The following is a 20,053-nucleotide window of genomic DNA, read 5'->3' as shown; positions in this document are numbered from 1 at the left end:
CTTTTCTTTCTTTCCCTTGGGGTGTAAAGTTGAACCGTTGGCTGAATTCAATTGAGAGGGGTGTAAAGTTACCACATTGCTAACAGAAGAACAATGAGTAGGTCTAATAGGAGACCCAGGAATGTCCCCTGTTGTAAAACCTAATGCTAGCTATTCTTCCACGAACAGTGGGGGCCATATAGCAATAAACCTCATTATATGATTATATAAAATCCCTCAGCATCTGTTAGTGTGGGATCAATAAGGTGGGCATTTTCCAAACGTGTGTGTGTACTGTGTACACAACCCAGGTGGGTGATGTAATATTGTAATGTTGGTGACTGCATTGTGTGTGTGTTGGGAAAGGTCTATATAGCCAGGGCCATGTTTGAAGTTACATTAGGATGAATAGACTATATTTTTTACATGCCTCTCAGTCAACACCTCATGGAGGCAGGACACAGCACCAGGTAGTCTGTGTTCATTCATGGATATTGCCATTAACCACAACCTGACAAACTTGTCTTGTCCGGAGGGCCTATTCACAATGTGTCATATACACTGAGTGTACAAAACATTTCCATGCCATAGACTGACCAGGTGAAAGCTATGATCCCTTATTGATATCACTTGTTAAATCCATTCCAATCAGTGTAGATGAAAGGGAGGAGACAGGTAAAGAAGGATTTTTAAGCCTTGAGACATAGTGGGCCATTCAGAGGGTGAAGTGCCTTTGAACAGGGTATGGTAGTAGGTGCCAGACACAAGTTTAAGTGTGTCAACTGTGTGAAGCATTGGAGTCAACATGGGCTAGCATCCCTATGGAATGCTTGACACCTTGTAGAGTCCATGCCCTGACAAATTGAGGCTGTTGAGGGCAAAAAGAGTTGTAACTCAATATTAGGAAGGTGTTCCTAATGTTTTGTACACTGTCTATACATCAACCTTTGATGTGTATGTACACACTATTACCATTAATTGTGGTCCTCTGTAGCTCCATTGGTAGAGCATGGTGTTTGCAATGCCATGATAATAGGTTTGATTCCCGGGGCCACCCATACGTAAAATGTGTGCCCGCATGACTAAGTCACTTTGGATAAAAGTGTCTGCTAAATGACAGATTATAGTATTATTATATATTAATTAGAAATGTGAAATAAGATGCAAAGTCAACAAGTGAATATTAATAAAAAGCATTTTATTTCTTGAACACAGTGGTTCTCTACAGCTCTGGTAACTATGTCATCATTTAGCCATGGTGACTGACTACACATACATCTGTACACATGCTGACTCACACACTTATAGATACACACCACACCCATACAACAAGGTGACGGCACTCCGAAGACCCTGTGGAATGATAACTGTTTTTTTAAAGCATTGCACAAAACATAAAGACAGACAGCAGCAAGAAAAGGCTGCAGAATCAGAGGTGGCACCACAAGTTCAAAAGTAGTGTGGCAGAATTCATAGGTGTCTTTTCTGGGGCCTGGAGTTTTTCCTAATCTCATGATCTGGTAAGGTAAAACTCTGGGTCCTATTCGTAGGCTATGTCAAGGTCCAACGTTAACTTTTATCTTACTGGCCTGACTGGGCAACTGAAAGCTACAAAAAGAAAGCTACAAAAATACACTTTTTAGCATTCATCTAGGCTAGTTTACTATACTAGCCAGGTTTATATATATTTTTGGAACAATTGACTTAAAGGGGCAGCGTCCTATTTTGCTTTGTACATGTTGGTCAGGTAGTTGGTCAACCATGGTTTGCCAGTGCTGTGATAAGTGTAAAACAAAAAATTTATCTGCACTGTATGTGTGTATTAGCTATCTAACTAGCCAGACAGTTTGAGGAAAGATTCTATAAATGTTTCAAATTAACTGCCAACATTCCATTCAAACAATGCCATCAATCCACAGCCATACACTAGCTCAAATCAGCTGATAAGACTGTAAATGCAACAAGTACTGATATTAAATCATATAATAGCACTTACAGCTTTCCAAGAAAACAAAATCTGTGATATTTATGGTCTGTTTACATATATTTTAGAGGCTATTTATACAGAAACTGGTATAAATATATATCAATAATTTGGGGTGACAGTATTTCTACAGCACAATTTATGATGTATCGCATGCTTTACTTTCCCCCCCCTGCTTAAGTAAAAGCAGGAAATGAATCACCCTATGCCTCTACTGCCATTAATTCCAATTAAACTGGTTCTGGATTTCTCCCTGACCAAGATGGCTGCCATTTTCATCCCATTCTGTAACTTTGAGGGATTATGAAATAACCCTTCTAGTAATTGAATAGGATCTCTATGGCAACACCTCTCACACATTCTTGTAACATTTAAAAACATTGTGAAAACATGGAGCCTTCATTTGGACCGTGCAAAAACGTGAGATTGTAAGAACATGGGGGCACTCATTTGGACTGTATCAAACCCTTTTGTGCTTGGCATGGACGCGTGACTCCCGGACTGACTAACATGACACAGTTTGGGATTAAAAACAGCTACAGATTAGAAGCATTGACCAGAGCCACATTAGTGGGGCGGCAGGTACCTTAGTGGCTAAGAGCGTTGTGCCAGTAACCGAAAGGTCGCTGGTTCTAATCCCCGAGCCGACTAGGTAAAAAATCTGCCGATGTGCCCTTGAGCAAGGCACTTAACCCTAATTGCTCCTGTAAGTCGCTCTGGATAAGAGAGTCTGTTAAATGACTAAAAATTTAAATGTAAAATGTAGCGTGTGTGTGATATTACAGAGAGCTCTTGTGTGAGAAAGGTCATTTTTCCAGCAGTAGAACTTCACTTAGGATTTAACTTAATTTGGTGCATCATACGGTATAGAGGATCTTGTGTGATAGCTTAGGAATCTTCATCTACTCTCACAGAGTGCAGTGAGATAACTAGTGTAGGCTACTTCATACCCAGAGAAACATACTGTACATGGGGCATTGATATAGAAAACATGGGGATATTTGCCTTTTCAAGGCTGGCTACTGTTAAAAAGAGTCAAGGCCAGCTCTTCTGAACCAAAGCAGAAATAAAATAATGGAGGCAAAGGATTCCAACCTAGTCCTTAAAAAAAATACTTTCACGTTAAAATCTGAACACGCTCTCCTTTGCCCCCCCAACCTGGATCTCTAAGTCTCTCTTAGAAAGAGAGAAGACACAAGGAGAGGAATCGTCTTTGAATGGAAGTCTAAAAGGTCCTCTCCCCTCCTTTCTGAATTCGTGGGGGGGAGCACGTATGGAGATGCTGGATTGAGGGGTCAAACGGATGGTCGTCGATGACATAGCGGTGAACCATCTACATGACCGACTCGTTCTCAGAGATGCGAGCTGCCGCCTTCTCGCCGCCCGCACCCCTGCTCTTCTTCTCCTCGATGAGGGGCTCCTGCTCCTGCAGAGCGGGCTTGTCATCCTCCATCTTTACCTCACTTAGCTCCGCCCCCTCCTCGGGCTTGGCAGAGCGGTCCACGTACCACTGCAGCAGCCCGGCTCCGAAGGCGTCGCCCTCCACGTTCAGAACGGTGCAGGTACGGTCACTGGAAACAGAGAAATGGTCCAATCACGGTTAAACCAGTCAAACCCAAGTTTTTCATCGCATCCATAACTATGTCATGTCAATGCTATGTCAAGTGTGTGAAGCAGACACAAATGGTCATGGCTGTTATGACACATATGTGTGTATATATATATATATATATATATATATATATATATATATATATATATATATATATATATATATATATATATATATATATATAAAAACAATATTATAGAGGAACTGCAGTAAACATGAGGTACTCACACGAGCCAGTCGACAGCGAGGATGAGGGAGATGTCGTTGGTGGGCAGTCCCACTGCCTCCAGGATGATGGCCAGTGTCAGCACACCCCCCGCAGGGATCCCTGCTGCTCCCACACTAGACGCTGTGGCTGTCACTCTGACAGAGGGGGTGGGACATGGGGAGAATTAGCCACTCAAGAGCACAGTGTTTCCTAAAACTCAGCCTAGCAAGTTTGACCCAAACTTTACACAAGTTTGTTTTGTATATATACTGTAGCTACTACATTTGAATTTGCGCCGCTTTACCCAACAGTTGAATCAAACTGAATCGAATCAAACTGACTAGAGAAAGCGTGACTCACAGGATGGTGAAGACTTGGATGAAGTTTAGTGGGATGTTGTTGAGCTGAGCGATGAAGACTGCAGCCACACACTGGAAGAGCGCTGCACCGTCCATGTTCACTGTGGCCCCGATGGGCAGGATGAAACGACTGATGTGCTTCGACACGCCGTTCTTCTCCTCCACGCACTTCATCATCAGCGGCAGGGTGGCAGAGCTGAGAGTGAGCATGAGTGTGTGTGTGAGAGCGCTAGCCGTAAATTAACAAATACCTCATATATGCCCATCAGTTCTGACACAATTACCAATGTTTCTCTTCTCTGTAACACTTTTGCACTGGTAACATAGTACTTGAATAATTGTATTTGAACTGCATAGTAATGGAGTTTAGCGTTTTTGGTACGGCATAAGAGCAACATTGGTATAAGAGCAATTAAGGATTACCATCCTCTCTAGCATGGTGATCTAGTGACTACAACAGTACCTGGAGCAGGTTCCAAAGGCTGTGGCCAGAGCTGTGAAGATGCCCCACAGGAAGGTGTAGGGGTTCTTGCGGGTGATGATAAAGTAGATGCCTGGCAGGACCAGCAGGCCGTGGATGGAGTGGCCGATGATACAGCAGGCTATGTACTTGCCCAGGCTGGCAAACAGCGTTCCCACGTCCTCCATCTCCACGATCTTCCCTGCCACCAAGAACATGATACCAAGGGGGGCATACCTGGAGAGAGGGAGGAGGGAGAGGTGGGTTACCCTTATGAATTTGTAAAGACGCAAATACAATAAAAGTACAAATACAATAAAAAAACTAATATGCATCAATATTACCACATATGAAGCAAGTGCCAATACAACAACAATTAGTGACTTCGGGTCCTTGAAAAAACCCTACTTAAATACCATATTATTATAACAATTACGAGTTGACATGTGAAAGATAAACGCAGGGTGGCAAAACTCATACATCATGCGTGTATCCTCTCCCACACCCAGATCTATTCCCTACAGTGCTGTTGGGGAAACGACTCCCTTACCACATGATCCAGGACACCAGAACCATGGTGGCCTCGTTAAAGGAGTTGAAGAACTTGATGAGGATCTCTCCCTCCTCTCCCAGCTTCCTCAGGGCTACACCAAACACCATGGCAAACACCACCAGTCCTAGGATGTTCATACCGTCCTGGTCTGTGCCAAAGGGAACCTAGATACACACACACAACACAATAACTCTGGTCAGCGTGAGTGATGCATTTTAGACACATTCAAACTGTCAACAGCCATAGGTATTAGAAAGTCAAATGTGACATCCTATACAGATTTCCAACTCATTTTGCCATTTAAGTCGACTCACCTTCTCAACTGTGATGTTGGGCAAGCCATTAGTGCCATTCTTGGTCACAAACTTGTAGCTGGTAGCATACTGCAGACAGAGGAAAATATTTCATTAGTACACTGATGCAAGACATGTTCTGTTCAACTAACTAATTATGTGGATTCCAAAAAAGCCTTGAAGGAATAACACCAACATAGTTTTTTTGTGTGTATTTGTTTCAGTAATCCACTGTTAATACAGTCCCAACATGTTTTGCATGTCAGCAATCAAGTTTTCAAGATATTGGACTTTCAAAAAGCAAATTGTAACTTGCCACATCATCATGATGATGCGTTTTTCATCATGTGGTAAATTACAATTTGCTTTTTGAAAGTCCTATATCTTGAAAACTTGATTGCTGACATGCAAAACATTTTGGGACTGTATCAACAGTGGACTAATGGCAAGAAAATGCCAAAAGATGGTTTGAGTAGATTATTCCTTTAAGTCTCGGTTTCTCTCTGCCTCTCTTTCTATCATATGTGTGGTATAAGAGGATACTCACAGACTGAAAAGCTGCAGACACCAAGTTGGAGGGGAAGATGTTTCTGTGAGAGAGAACAAGAGACATATTCAGTACACTACACAGGCACCAGCTGTGCTGACAGCGACATTATGATGATCAGAAACTCAAGAGGCATTTATAAATTAAAATCATGGGTATATATATATATATATAATTAATTTAATCATTTCAAAAATGGAATTTGGGTAAACTGATCCAAGGTCTGTGACTAAAGGTAACAACCCACGGGATACAACCACTAACTGAACTCCTTGTTCTAACTTCTAAGCCATCTTTTCAGGATTCCTTTATGCGAACTCGGTGCCTATACCCTTGGCACCGACGCCTCACGAGGGAGCCAACCACGAGTTCTGTCATGTGGAAATAGCGGGAGCATTTCAGTGTTTTAATCCTCCAACTGCCCCCAAAACTGCTGCTGCTGGGATTACAGGCCCAAATCCAGACCTCCCGAGAGGGGTGGGCAGATTACTGCTCTACAATACAGTACACAGACACACGTCAGTGGAGTTACTGTACCACCACTGCCCCTCAAAGCCACATATAGGCGAACATAGTGGCCAACTCTCCTCAGAGCACTAAGCCACCCCCACCCTTCCCTCTTAGTCGACCTCCATATGGATTTAGATTAATAAGGGATTAACTTCTTTCATGTTTTTATCCTGCATCTCTTTCTGACCTGAATACATGCGGGACAGGAAACAATGCATTGTGGGATTAAATGGTCGCACCATGTGACCGAAGATAGAATGACTCGAGGTAGAAGTTGCCCATAAACCACATTTCTAGGAAGGTGACGTGTATCACTCTAACAAACCCTGTCAATTCAAAACACTCCATTTCCATGGTTGTTGCAGGTCTTGGTCAAACAGGGAAAGGAAATGCCCTCTCTAGAACCCTCTCTCGCTGGTAGTGAAGGTTCCACAGAAACAGGAAGCAGTGACGTTAACGTGGATGTCAGATTTCATCAGACGCTCCGAACAGCGCAACCGTCTGCCTGCCCAAAACTCACATCTCGGTTTAGATTTAGTAACCAGCTGACTCCACCTACACCCTCCATTTCCCTTTTCATACTTCATGATCCAATTTACATTTTAGTAGACGTTCTTATCCAGAGCGACTTCCAATTAGTGAGTGCATACATTTTTCATACTGGCGCCCCGTGGTATGCAGTGGCATGACAACCCAATGCATTAAAGCTAAATTAACATAGCCAAGGCTAGACGCAAGAACAATGGGTGACGGTTGGAATACACAGACGGAAAAAGCGAACGCAAATAGGGCTGCACCTTTAGGCCTAATACACCCCCCTTGACATGTACAGACAAACCCTAAAACAAACACAAAAACATTCTGTGTGGCAGCAGTATCTATGCCAAAGACCCAAGGAAAAGGCTCATCCAGGCTCTGTCATATATATATATAAATAATGTATGCACGCACTAACTGTAAGTCGCTCTGGATAAGAGCGTCTGCTAAATGACTAATATGTAAATGTAAATGAAAATAAGACATTTTGTGGCTTCTCTTGTTTCAGACATTTCCTGTTTCTCCAGTCCTGACATTCTCTGCATTCGTATTTAGTAAGTCACTGCCTTGTTCCTTCTCTACCCCAGTCCTACAGAGATCCCTAATTGACACGCTCCCTCCTCTCAAAGCGAAACTCTGTCCAGGAACGCTAAACTACTGTGAATATGCAACAGCAGCACTCATTTAAAATAGTAACTCCTGTCTGTCAGGGTCCAAAAATAGCATAATTACACACCACACCCTGCCTGATCTTCTTGGTACACGCGAAGTGTGGTGGTAGGTGTGTTGGGTTTACACCATCCTGGGTGGTGTAGACCTCTGCAATTCAGTGTTGTTGACACGTCACTTTTATGTCCCCGCGTTCACCTGAGACCGCCTCTACTTGGTCAAACCGGATCTGCGTGTGAAAGGTGGTAACCATGTCAGCAGCACCTTACTTACATACCAGTGTGAAAACGCCCCCGTCTTCGCCCTCTCTAGACCAATGAGAACCCATGGGTCCCTCCTGGCTGTACGTGGCTAACTGACGCAGATAGTAGACACCCTCTCCGTCACTCCTGAAATACTGCTTTAGGGAGGCGAGCCAAATGCCACAGAGACAGCACTGTAGAGGCATGCCACAGAGACAGAGCTGTAGAGGCATGTCACAGAGACAGAGCTGTAGAGGCATGCCACAGAGACAGAGCTGTAGAGGCATGTCACAGAGACAGAGCTGTAGAGGCATGCCACAGAGACAGAGCTGTAGAGGCATGCCACAGAGACGGGGGCTGTAGAGGCATGCCACAGAGACAGAGCTGTAGAGGCATGCCACAGAGACAGGGGCTGTAGAGGCATGCCACAGAGACAGGGGCTGTAGAGGCATGCCACAGAGACAGAGCTGTAGAGGCATGCCACAGAGACAGAGCTGTAGAGGCATGTCACAGGAGGGGGACAGAGAGGATGGCTGATGTGACACACTTGATACTTTACGGCCGCCTTTCTTTGTTCCTGCAGACCCGTTCTTTTGTCCCAAAGCATTTAAAATTATCCCATTCAAATCGAGTGAATTGTAGTACCGTCCTTCTCTCTAGCTCTTAATGCCATTTACATTTAACAGCTATGGTCCATTGTCCTGTATGTTTGTCTCTGTGTTTAGTCTCAGGGTTAGACTAATAAGTCAAAAGGGACAGACAATGACTTGCAGGTAGATCAGTAAGAGCGAAGGGCCTCCTTTTAACTGAAGACCAACACTACCAGTCATTTATGTAAATTAGTTATTGGCACATCAAACCTTGACCAGTAAACAAACAGGTGGTACAACAGCCTGCATAGGGGCACCTGTGAACGAAGCATTGAACTGACAAGTGGGAAAGCAAACAGATGAAAGCAGTGGAGGCTGCTGAGGGGAGGACGGCTCATAATAAATGGCTGGAACGGAGCAAATGGAAACCATGTATGATACCATTCCACAAATTCCGCTCCAGCTATTACCACGAGCCCGTCCTCCCCAATTAAAGGTGCCACCAACCTCCTGTGGAGATAAGATAAGCAAAGTATACAAGGACTTGAAAGGGAGGGAGGGGATTTCGCACCAGGTAGGGAAATGTGATGCCTTGTTCCTCTTCAGTTGGTTTATTACCTTTATTTAACCTATTGGTTTAAGCCGGTAAGTTAGAGGTCATTTGTAACTAATAGTACCTGCCACGTCACAACTTTTTGTAATATTGCGTTAGTATGAGAGAATGGAGGTGAGAGAGGAGGGAGTGAAAGAGTGTGCGAGCGTGCATGCTTTAAAAAGGGCTCCTTGTTTCCGCTGTAGTGAACCGCTCCTCGGCCCGGCGCTGCTGTTGCCAAAACGGGACCCCGACAGAGTGGTCGCTTTAAATGAGCCACGAGTCATGCAAGCTGCACAATTAACCATCATCCTTTGTGACCTATATGTGTAAGTGTGTCCTCACGAGACTGACAACCTTTCTCATTGATTCCCTGCCGAGAGCCAGGCGCATCCAACACGCATCCAAGAAAGCCTAATTCTATTTTTAAAAAGATCAAAATGGATTCCTTATGCGTTGGATTTGGAAGGAGACCACTGTTTCAACTTGTAGATCGTATTATGCAAGAGCGAGTTACTAAATCATAATGACAACTATGGGTGATCATGACTGTAAGTCGCTTTGGATAAAAGCGTCTGCTAAATGGCATATTATATTATTATTATGGGTGAAGGAATTACAATCCGTTTATAGAAGGATTATACATTAAACAATATTCATTACCCCAATACCCCCACCGGTGTAATCTGGCTTTAACAGTTTGAAATGTATTTAGGAGGTTTTCCTGGACTGGGACCTAGGGGTCTGGACTAGCTGGAGGCTGGGAGGGATTTTGGAAAGAAGCCTATGACTTTCACCATCACAATTCATTTTTAGGTTTAGAGGTCACCCATAATGCTGGACCAGGAGGAACAGAACAACTGACTGGCTGCATGGCTTCAATTTAAAAACACTACACATGCTTCTCTTTATAAACCCAAAGCAACAGACATAGGCCTAATTAAGGTTGTGTGACGACTGGGCCTTAAATTCATGTAAATAACCTGAGAGTGGCTCTTTTTATGGTGAAAAGCTGAGAGCGCACACAAACAATGACATCTCTGTAGATAGAGCACGGTCTAGTCAAGTTTCTAATCCTACTGAAAACACAGGGTCTTTTAGTTCAGTTCAAGCCCTGGAGAATAGGCCATTCTTTCTTATCTCATTGTTGCATAACGTGTGATAGGCTAAATGATTGGCAAGATGTTTAGGTTTTAAAACTCCTAACTAGTAGGCCTAATCTAGCCTAATGACCTGATCTAGGACAGAGCGGTGGGCAGGGGGGAGTTTGGTCACATGGTTGCCAGCTTCTTATGGTAGCATGACTCCCCTCGCCTATGATGTGTCTTTGGCGCTGGTATTTGTGACACATGCACAAATTACGTTTTGACAGTTTAGTATTTCCTGTCAACAGTCACCGTCATGGGTAACTATGTAACGCAACCTGATGCTTTGGAACATCAGTGTACTGAGATGGTTTAAAACATGATATCAGTTCTGTTGTAGTAAGGGCCCACGGCAGAATGCCACTGACTTTGCCACATTCTTAATATATTTTGAATATGTGCCAACATGAGGCTCTGGTGACCAACTGTTCACCACTTCCTTTCTAAATCCAACTACATGGTGAGGTTTCATTGAGAGTGTGTATGAGTATGATCAGGGTCAGTAAGTTTGTACAGTATGTGAGGCACAAAAGATGAGTGGTTAGAGACACACACATTCCCCAACTAACGCTGGTTCTCTCTATTTAGAATACATTATTTTCTCCCTGCCAGGCAAAATGACTTTGCTCATTGCATTATGCTTGAGAGCCTTTTAAGGCACCAAAGCAGTAGAAGTGTACATTAGTTGTATTACAATCTAAAACCTAGACCACAAACCATAATAAAGGAATGCTAATTATTTTGCGCAGTGATTGTTTGAACTTCCATATAACTTACTGTTCATTGACTGGCAAGACAGAGGTAATGTAGAACAGTAGGTTGCAATGACTATTATTGACATGTATTTCTTAGTAAACATGTCACACCTAGTAATGGAAAAACGTACTCTGATTATAGGTATTTTTTTTCTTGGAGCACTGAGGTTGTCACATTTTTCAGGAAAGTGTGTGCTACAAGCAACAACTGTGCAATCATTTCGTTGGACAATGCGGTCTCAGAATTATTCTTTTTTTAAAGTCTGCCAAAGTGTGTTAAACCAAGAAAGAACGGACTGTCCAAGACATCTTTCCTCGTCTGTGCCTAAAAACACGTGGCTGGAACGTTTTGTAATGCCCCTTTTTGGAAATACAAGGGGCTGTCCCAGACCGAAAGGGGCCGTCCCAGACCGAAAGGGGCCAGCCCACAACATACTCAGAACTACCGCCCACACCCACAACGACGCACTATTCAACGTTTCCTACACGTGTATTAGTGGAAACATGAAGCTAAACTAAGAACATACATGTGTTACATAATATTGCGCATGTAGGCTAAACAGGTGATGTTTTCTGATGATCCCGGGTTGGAATGACAAGAGGGGACCGGTCAAGACACGCCATCTGTCTTTAGACACTGAACACACATCGCAAATTAACGGGCTGCGTCTGGAGTTGATGCAGCTACTCCCCTACATTACAGCACGAGGAAATAATTGGCTGGTTAGCATAGCTAGCACATCGTGACCTTCTCAACTGTCTCGCTATGATGCCACGGTGTGTGGTCTTGACCGAGGCATGCAACCTTCTTTTCTGGGCGCACGGCAAAGGGAACCCCGGCCGGTTGGGGAAACTGTGCCTTTAATGAAACTGGATGGCGCGCATGTCGCCAACAGTCCCAGAAAGAAGGGCTGACAGTCAAAACTTAAGAGACCTTATTTGTAATGACCCAGCATGAGAGCACTGACTAACATTTTCAAGACCACGTGCAGTCAGACTGCTTGGCTCGGTTTTCTAATACATATGTTGGAATTTATGCCTAATTTGGGGTAACAAAGCAACATCCAAATGAGCCCCACTCAATTCAAACAGTGGCCTCGTTAGCTTGCTGCTGGCTGGGAGGTCTGCCACGTGTGAGCACTTTGTCATTGTGACAAATAAGGATGGGGCCAAAACAAGGCACGCGCGCCGCCACTTCAGTGAACTACCCCCCAATGGCTAGATGCCAAATCAGCCTGTCTACCCCTTTTGCTTAGCCTAAGTCGCCGACACTGCCAGACATTTGAATCTCACCTGATCAGGTCCAAGAATGAGTCCACCACTTCTTTGGCCTGAGGCAGCTCACCGTCATCCGACAAAATCGGCTTGGAGCCGGTGTTTGATCCGGGGGAGATGATGAACGCCATGATCACCCCGATGGCTGATGCAATTAAGGTGGTGACCAAAAAGAAGAGCATGGCCCAGCCACCCAGCTTGCCCAGGGCTTTGGGGTCGATGCTGGCCGACCCGGACACCAGACTGCACACGACCAGGGGGATGATGATCATCTTCAGCAGCCGGATGAGCAGCTCGCCAGGGAAGCCCACGTAGAGGACCTGTGTCCTGCTCAGCTCCATGTGGCGCACACCAAGTCCGATGAACACCCCGATGATCACCCCGGCCACGGTGAGAATCACCAGCAAGTTGGCCATGACTAGCCTCTTGATTTTCTCTGCCGTTGTCTCGTTGGAACACTTCTTGTGGCCGAATCCGTTGGCTACCTGCTCATCGAGATGCGCCTCTCCGTTGGATGCCTTCCCCTTCATGTCTATCTTTTCTGCCATTGTGCGCCCTGAGTGTACCTTAAAACCTAAACAAAATAATTATATGGAGAAAATTATAGTCAAAGTTTGTTTGGCTATAAGATCTGTTGGTGTAGCTGTTCGAGGTAGTAGTGGTCTTGTATTGTTGCGGTCTTGCCTCTCTGCCCGTAATTTATAACCCAACCAGCGCAGTCTGTCCAGGAAAAAAGACTCACCGGAAACGTGACGTAGGGGGCGGGCTCATGCAGGTTGGTGGCATTCCCCACCCATTCCTAATTAAAAAGCCATTTTTAACCTTCCTAGGCCATCTGTCCTAATACCAAAATAATTGTAAAAGTCAAATAGAAAGAGAGCAATATCATTTTAAATGTTCTAAACCATAACTGCACAATTAAAATAATTAAAATGGACAAATAAGTAAACACATAATGAGCAATTAAATCATGCATATTTTTCCTATGATAAATAAATATGTTTCAATGACGAATGAAATTACATTTTAGCAATTAGAAGTACATTACAATGAGGATATCATCCTGAACCTAGATCAGTGTTTCTCAATCCTGCATTGTAGCCTACCACTGCCCTAGATGACACATTAGGAGTGGATTGCATCAGCATCAGTGATTAAACCTCTCCTATTCACTCTCAGTAAAAAAGGTTACGGTTAGGGTACAGTACTGTTCCCAGGGGTACAAAAATATAAAAATACACATAATGTACGTTTCAAGGTACACATAATCTCAGATGGTACTGTGTGGTAACTTTTAGGGTACATGTGCAGATAATCTAGTATAATGGTATATTTTTGTACCCAATATTTTGAATATAAAGAAGGTACAATCATCACACTCAAAAACCCTGCCCATCATTATCATATTTCCCAGCATACTCTATTGCCAGTTGATTTTTAGAATTGTTTGTTTCAATGTGTGTGTTTTAGCATGCACATTGATTGATTTTATGCTACACAAACTTTTTTTTGTACTGTATTTTTTTGCCATTTATGAATGTGTTATTCAATGTGTTTCTATGGGCTTTAGTAGTGGGCCAAATTCAATATTTTATCAAATCATTTGTAAATTTTTTTATAAAAAATGGGGATACCTAAAGGGGTCCTAAAATTCAAAATCAATTAGCTAAATGATCCATGGTATGACCATCTTAAAACAATTCCATATGTCAGCTTAGAACCCCCCTCCCCCCCAACGGCTTAGACTCTTATAAGGCCAGTTTTAAAAGTTCTGAGTGATGGAGCCGCTCTCATGGTCAGGGAGTGCATTCCATATGTGAGGGGCAAGAGAGCAGAAGGCTCGGTCCCCCATAGTTTGGAGACGTGTCTTGGGGACTTGAAGCAGTAAGGAGTGGCTGGAGCGGAGAATGCAAGGTGTAGATACAGTTCAGTACATCATCAAAGTGATATGAATCCAAAACAGGGTAGATCTGTGTGTTTGAGGGGAGGGTGAAGATGGAGACATCTGCACATATTGAACCATTAGACTCTGTGAGTCATCATATTCTCTACCTACATTCAATGAAAATGTGGGGCAGAATATAACCAATCACAGGCATTCAAACAGAGCACCTCCCTGAACAAAACATCTGTGCTATCCTTGAAATGTTATTGTGTGCTCTCCCTCCCTCATCTCTGATACAGAGAGCGAGAGAGAGAGAGAGAGAGAGAGAGAGAGAGAGAGAGAGAGAGAGAAAGACCTGACATGACACCTGACCTGATCTCTGCACCTAGTCTTTTCCAAGCCATGTTTTTGGATTAGTAAAAAAAGAGACTGAATCTCAATGTCTGGAAGAACGGCGCTCCGTCTCTGATAGTAGGCAGTCTCTGTCGGGGTGCCAGTATCCTCCACGTTAGCTTATACTGAGAAAATAATCAGAGCCCTCTTTGAACCCACCTCTCAAGGATGCACATTGTTGGGAAAGGCACATTTTAACAGTTAGAAATTCAAATTCAGCCAGGAGAGAGCAGTTGGAAGCTCTCGTCTCCGTCCCCCTGGCTTGTGTTATCTCAGGCTTTATCTTTGTTGCACCCCACTGGGTGAGGGATGTTTCGAATAATCGTGGTGTCCCTGTGAAATTGTGCATTCCTCTGTGAGACTGTGAAAGAGGTGCATTGGATAGCCAGAGCAGCATGAAGAGTAAGTGCTCAGAGTTTTGTGAAGCAGGGCGCCTCTAATTGAAACACACACAGGGATGGAGCATCTGTACACAAACCCACTGTGCGTCCCCCTTGCGCAGACGACCTCACTGACCCTGACGCCTCTGTGTCAACACTGGCCTCCCCTCATCCTGCACATGCACATGCTCGCACACACACCATCCTCCCCCTGAGACACACAATCATACACACATACATGATCGCACCTACCATACTAACAACCACATGCTGCACATGTGCGCACACACACACACATTGCCTTACATGTCACCAACTGTCACTGAAAAGCTCACACAGGCTGTATGCATATATACACACGCACAAATCTTGACTTACTCAATCTTAAAGAGGCTAACTGAACATAAACAGCTTTTTGATTTTTGATTTGCTAGGTCAGCAACAGCTCCATCAATATGTTAAAGGGATACTTTGGGGATTTGGCAATGAAGCCCTTTATCTACTTCCCCAGAGTCCGATTAACTCATGGATAGCATTTTTATGTCTCTGCATCCAGTATGAAGGAAGTAAGAGGTAGTTTCGTGCACCAATGGTAACTAGCAATTGCTCTAACGCTAGTTAGCAACTTCCTTCAATCTGCACGCAGAGACATAAATATGGTATCCACGAGTTCATCTGACTCTGGGGAAGTAGATAAAATGCTTCATTGTCAAAATCCTAAAGTATCCCTTTAACCTTACAGTGGGGAAAAAAAGTATTTAGTCAGCCACCAATTGTGCAAGTTCTCCCACTTAAAAAGATGAGAGAGGCCTGTAATTTTCATCATAGGTACACGTCAACTATGACAGACAAAATGAGAAAAAAAATTCCAGAAAATCACATTGTAGGATTTTTTATGAATTTATTTGCAAATTATGGTGGAAAATAAGTATTTGGTCAATAACAAAAGTTTCTCAATACTTTGTTATATACCCTTTGTTGGCAATGACACAGGTCAAACGTTTTCTGTAAGTCTTCACAAGGTTTTCACACACTGTTGCTGGTATTTTGGCCCATTCCTCCATGCAGATCTCCTCTATAGCAGTGATGTTTTGGGGCTGTCGCTGGGCAACACGGACTTTCAACTCCCTCCAAAGATTTTCTATGGCGTTGAGATCTGGAGACTGGCTAGGCCACTCCAGGACCTTGAAATGCTTCTTACGAAGCCACTCCTTCGTTGCCCGGGCGGTGTGTTTGGGATCATTGTCATGCTGAAAGACCCAGCCACGTTTCATCTTCAATGCCCTTGCTGATGGAAGGAGGTTTTCACTCAAAATCTCACGATACATGGCCCCATTCATTCTTTCCTTTACACAGATCAGTCGTCCTGGTCCCTTTGCAGAAAAACAGCCCCAAAGCATGATGTTTCCACCCCCATGCTTCACAGTAGGTATGGTGTTCTTTGGATGCAACTCAGCATAATTTGTCCTCCAAACACGACGAGTTGAGTTTTTACCAAAAAGTTTTATTTTGGTTTCATCTAACCATATGACATTCTCCCAATCCACGTCTGGATCATCCAAATGCACTCTAGCAAACTTCAGATGGGCCTGGACATGTACTGGCTTAAGCAGGGGGACACGTCTAGCACTGCAGGATTTGAGTCCCTGGCGGCGTAGTGTGTTACTGATGGTAGGCTTTGTTACTTTGGTCCCAGCTCTCTGCAGGTCATTCACTAGGTCCCCCCGTGTGGTTCTGGGATTTTTGCTCACCGTTCTTGTGATCATTTTGACCCCACGGGGTGAGATCTTGCGTGGAGCCCCAGATCGAGGGAGATTATCAGTGGTCTTGTATGTCTTCCATTTCCTAATAATTGCTCCCACAGTTGATTTCTTCAAACCAAGCTGCTTACCTATTGCAGATTCAGTCTTCCCAGCCTGGTGCAGGTCTACAATTTTGTTTCTGGTGTCCTTTGACAGCTCTTTGGTCTTGGCCATAGTGGAGTTTGGAGTGTGACTGTTTGAGGTTGTGGACAGGTGTCTTTTATACTTATAACAAGTTAAAACAGGTGCCATTAATACAGGTAACGAGTGGAGGACAGAGGAGCCTCTTAAAGAAGAAGTTACAGGTCTGTGAGAGCCAGAAATCTTGCTTGTTTGTAGGTGACCAAATACTTATTTTCCACCATAATTTGCAAATAAATTCATTAAAATCCTACAATGTGATTTTCTGGATTTTTTTCCCTCAATTTTTCTGTCATAGTTGACGTGTACCTATGATGAAAATTACAGGCCTCTCTCATCTTTTTAAGTGGGAGAACATGCACAATTGGTGGCTGACTAAATACTTTTTTTCCCCACTGTATATATACCAAACAAAAATATAAACACAACATGCAACAATTTCTCAGATTTTACTGAGTTACACTTCATATAAGGAAATCAGTAAATTGAAATAAATTCATTAGGCCCTAATCTATGGATTTCACATGACTGGGCAGGGACACAGCCATGGGTAGGCCTGGGAGGGCATAGGCCCTCCCACTTGGGAGCCAGGCCCATCCACTTGGGAGCCAGGCCCCGCCAAACAGAATGAGTTTTTTCCCCACAAAAGGGCTTAATTACAGACAGAAATATTCCTCAGTTTCATCAGCTCAGACGATCCCGCAGGTGAAGAAGCCGGATGTGGAGGTCCTGGGCTGGTGTGATTACACGTGGTCTGCGGTTGTGAGGCCAGTTGGACGTACTGCCAAATTCTCTAAAACTACGTTGGAGGCGGCTTGTGGTAGAGAAATTAACATTCCCTGCAGTCAGCAGGCCAATCCTTCAAAACTTGAGACATCTGTGGTATTGTGTTGTGTGACAAAACTGCACATTTTAGAGTGGCTTTTTATTGTCCCCAGGACAAGGTGCACCTGTGTAATGATCATACTGTTTAATCAACTTATTGATATGCCACACCTGTCAGGTGGCTAGATTATCTTGGCAAAGGAGAAATGCTCACTAACAGGGATGTAAAGAAATAAGCTTTTTGTGCGTATGGAACATTTCTGGGATCTTTTATTTCATTTCATGAAACATGAGATACTGTATCTTGGTCCTATGGAAAACCTAACATACGTGTCCTTTAAGGTCATGGCTGTTAGTAGTTTCCATGGTGACAGGTCTAAGGCATAATTTATGCCATTCTCTCCCAAGGGGGGATCTACTGTCTCAGTCTGATCAATAGCACAGACGTGTACACACACACACACACACACACACACAAACACACCGTCCTCCTGCCTAACTCACTGTCACTGCTATAGGAAAAGAGCATTGACAAGACACCAACAGAGACACTCACAAACACTCTCTGACATAAGGAGTTCTACCGTCTTTGTGTCTGTTTAGCTACATCGTCTTACTTGCTTTGGCAATTCGAGAACTATTTGCAAAGCAAAAGACCACAGTAAACCCTGAATAACTCCTTGATACTTCCTTGAGTTAATGTTGTGTTACTTTGGCACACAGTACAATGTGACTTAATCTACAGTCTAAATGTGAGCAGTGATGTTATGCATGTATTGTTGGCAGAACAAAAACAGTCAGGGAAGGCAATGGGGCTGTCATGTGACCACCGAAAATGGGGCGGACACAATGCACTGAGGTCTCAGGTGGCATGGGAAAAGCAGGTGAGGGAGTGCTGGCACAGCAGAAAGAAGGAAGGATGTAGGTGAGAAACACAATCCTCTGTTTTTAGTCCTCCAGTCTGACAGCAACCCATACCCCTTTTCCTGTTCAGGTGCTAGCCCACAGTAGACGAGGGTATAAGGACAGAGGCTTTGTTGACTGTAAAGCTAGAGGAGGTTACTGTCATTACCATAGGCAGTGCCACTGTGACTAAAAGTACAATAAAAAAAGAGGTAGGAGGAAGAGAAAGGGGAAGGAATGTTCCCGAAAAAAGTCAGTCAGCACAGAAAAAGATGAGTTGCTCAGAATTCTGTAATTTTACCAATCTTGCCAATCTTGTACGGTAGCTTACAATTGTCTCAAGTTACTAAGACAGAGAACAATCTTTTTAAAATCTTTTTTCCCCCATTATTTTCTTTTTTTCCACACTAACAATACTGTCAATGTCAGAATGAAAAGAGCGAGAAAGAGTGGAGAGAGAGAGTGTATGTCAAAAGAGAGACGGGAAGAGAGAGTGAGCAAGAGTGAACGAGAGAGAGAGAGAGTGAGAATGAATAGAGGCTGTTGACCAAGGGCTTGACGAAGCCGTTCTGTTTCAGATGACCCAATATGCTGAGTCACTGACACACTCAAATAATTTCATCAGCCTGTATGAAGATTTAGGCAGATTCAGAGATACAGGAGTACTCTTAGTGATATGCAACATACACTGTAATACACTGATACCCAAAATATTCTAATACAGCATTAGCAAGTGTTACTTGTATAATGGGGGCTATACTAAAATGTATCTCCTAAGCAATTTCATCTGATGGGAATTCTTGTCATCATGAGCACAGGAGAATGTCACCGACCGATGGGCAGGAATTTGAGAACCAGAATAACAATGTTAGTTTGTAATAGAAAGCATTAAAAAATATACACTACCGTTCAAAAGTTTGGGGTCACTTAGAAAAGTCCTTGTTTTCAAAAGAAAAGCTTTTTTTCTGTCCATTAAAATAACATCAAATTGATCAGAAATACAGTGTAGACATTGTTAATGTTGTAAATGGCTATTGTAGCTGGAAACGGCTGATTTTTAATGGAATATCTACATAGGCGTACAGAGGCCCATTTTTAGGAACCATCAGTCCTGTGTTCCAATGGCACGTTGTGTTTGCTAATCCAAGTTTATCATTTTAAAAGGCTAATTGATCATTAGAAAACACTTTTGCAATTATGTTAGCACAGCTGAAAACTGTTGTGCTGATTAAAGAAGCAATAAAACTGGCCTTCTTGAGACTAGTTGAGTATCTGGAGCATCAGCAATTGTGGGTTTGATTACAGGCTCAAAATGGCCAGAAACAAATAACTTTCTTCTGAAACGCGTCAGTCTATTCTTGTTCTGAGAAATGAAGGCTATTCCATGCAAGAAATTGCCAAGAAACTGAAGATC

At 43.4% G+C, this 20,053-nt stretch overlaps 1 protein-coding gene across 1 annotated transcript; it reads right to left on the bottom strand.

Annotated features, from left to right (window-relative positions):
• Positions 1-3,226: 3,226 nt before the first annotated feature.
• Positions 3,227-13,183, bottom strand: LOC121567390 (neutral amino acid transporter B(0)-like). Its single transcript, XM_041877405.2, has 8 exons — positions 12,329-13,183; positions 5,996-6,038; positions 5,470-5,538; positions 5,153-5,319; positions 4,606-4,839; positions 4,144-4,338; positions 3,804-3,938; positions 3,227-3,534 (listed from the first exon to the last, which is right to left on the bottom strand). The coding sequence occupies exons 1-8, from the start codon at positions 12,856-12,858 to the stop codon at positions 3,297-3,299; spliced, it is 1,611 nt and encodes a 536-aa protein (XP_041733339.1). The 5' UTR covers positions 12,859-13,183; the 3' UTR covers positions 3,227-3,296.
• Positions 13,184-20,053: the final 6,870 nt, after the last annotated feature.

Source organism: Coregonus clupeaformis, chromosome 6, assembly GCF_020615455.1.
Source record: "Coregonus clupeaformis isolate EN_2021a chromosome 6, ASM2061545v1, whole genome shotgun sequence".
NCBI classification, from domain to species: Eukaryota; Metazoa; Chordata; class Actinopteri; order Salmoniformes; family Salmonidae; genus Coregonus; species Coregonus clupeaformis.
This window is presented reverse-complemented; position numbering and strand designations above follow the sequence as displayed.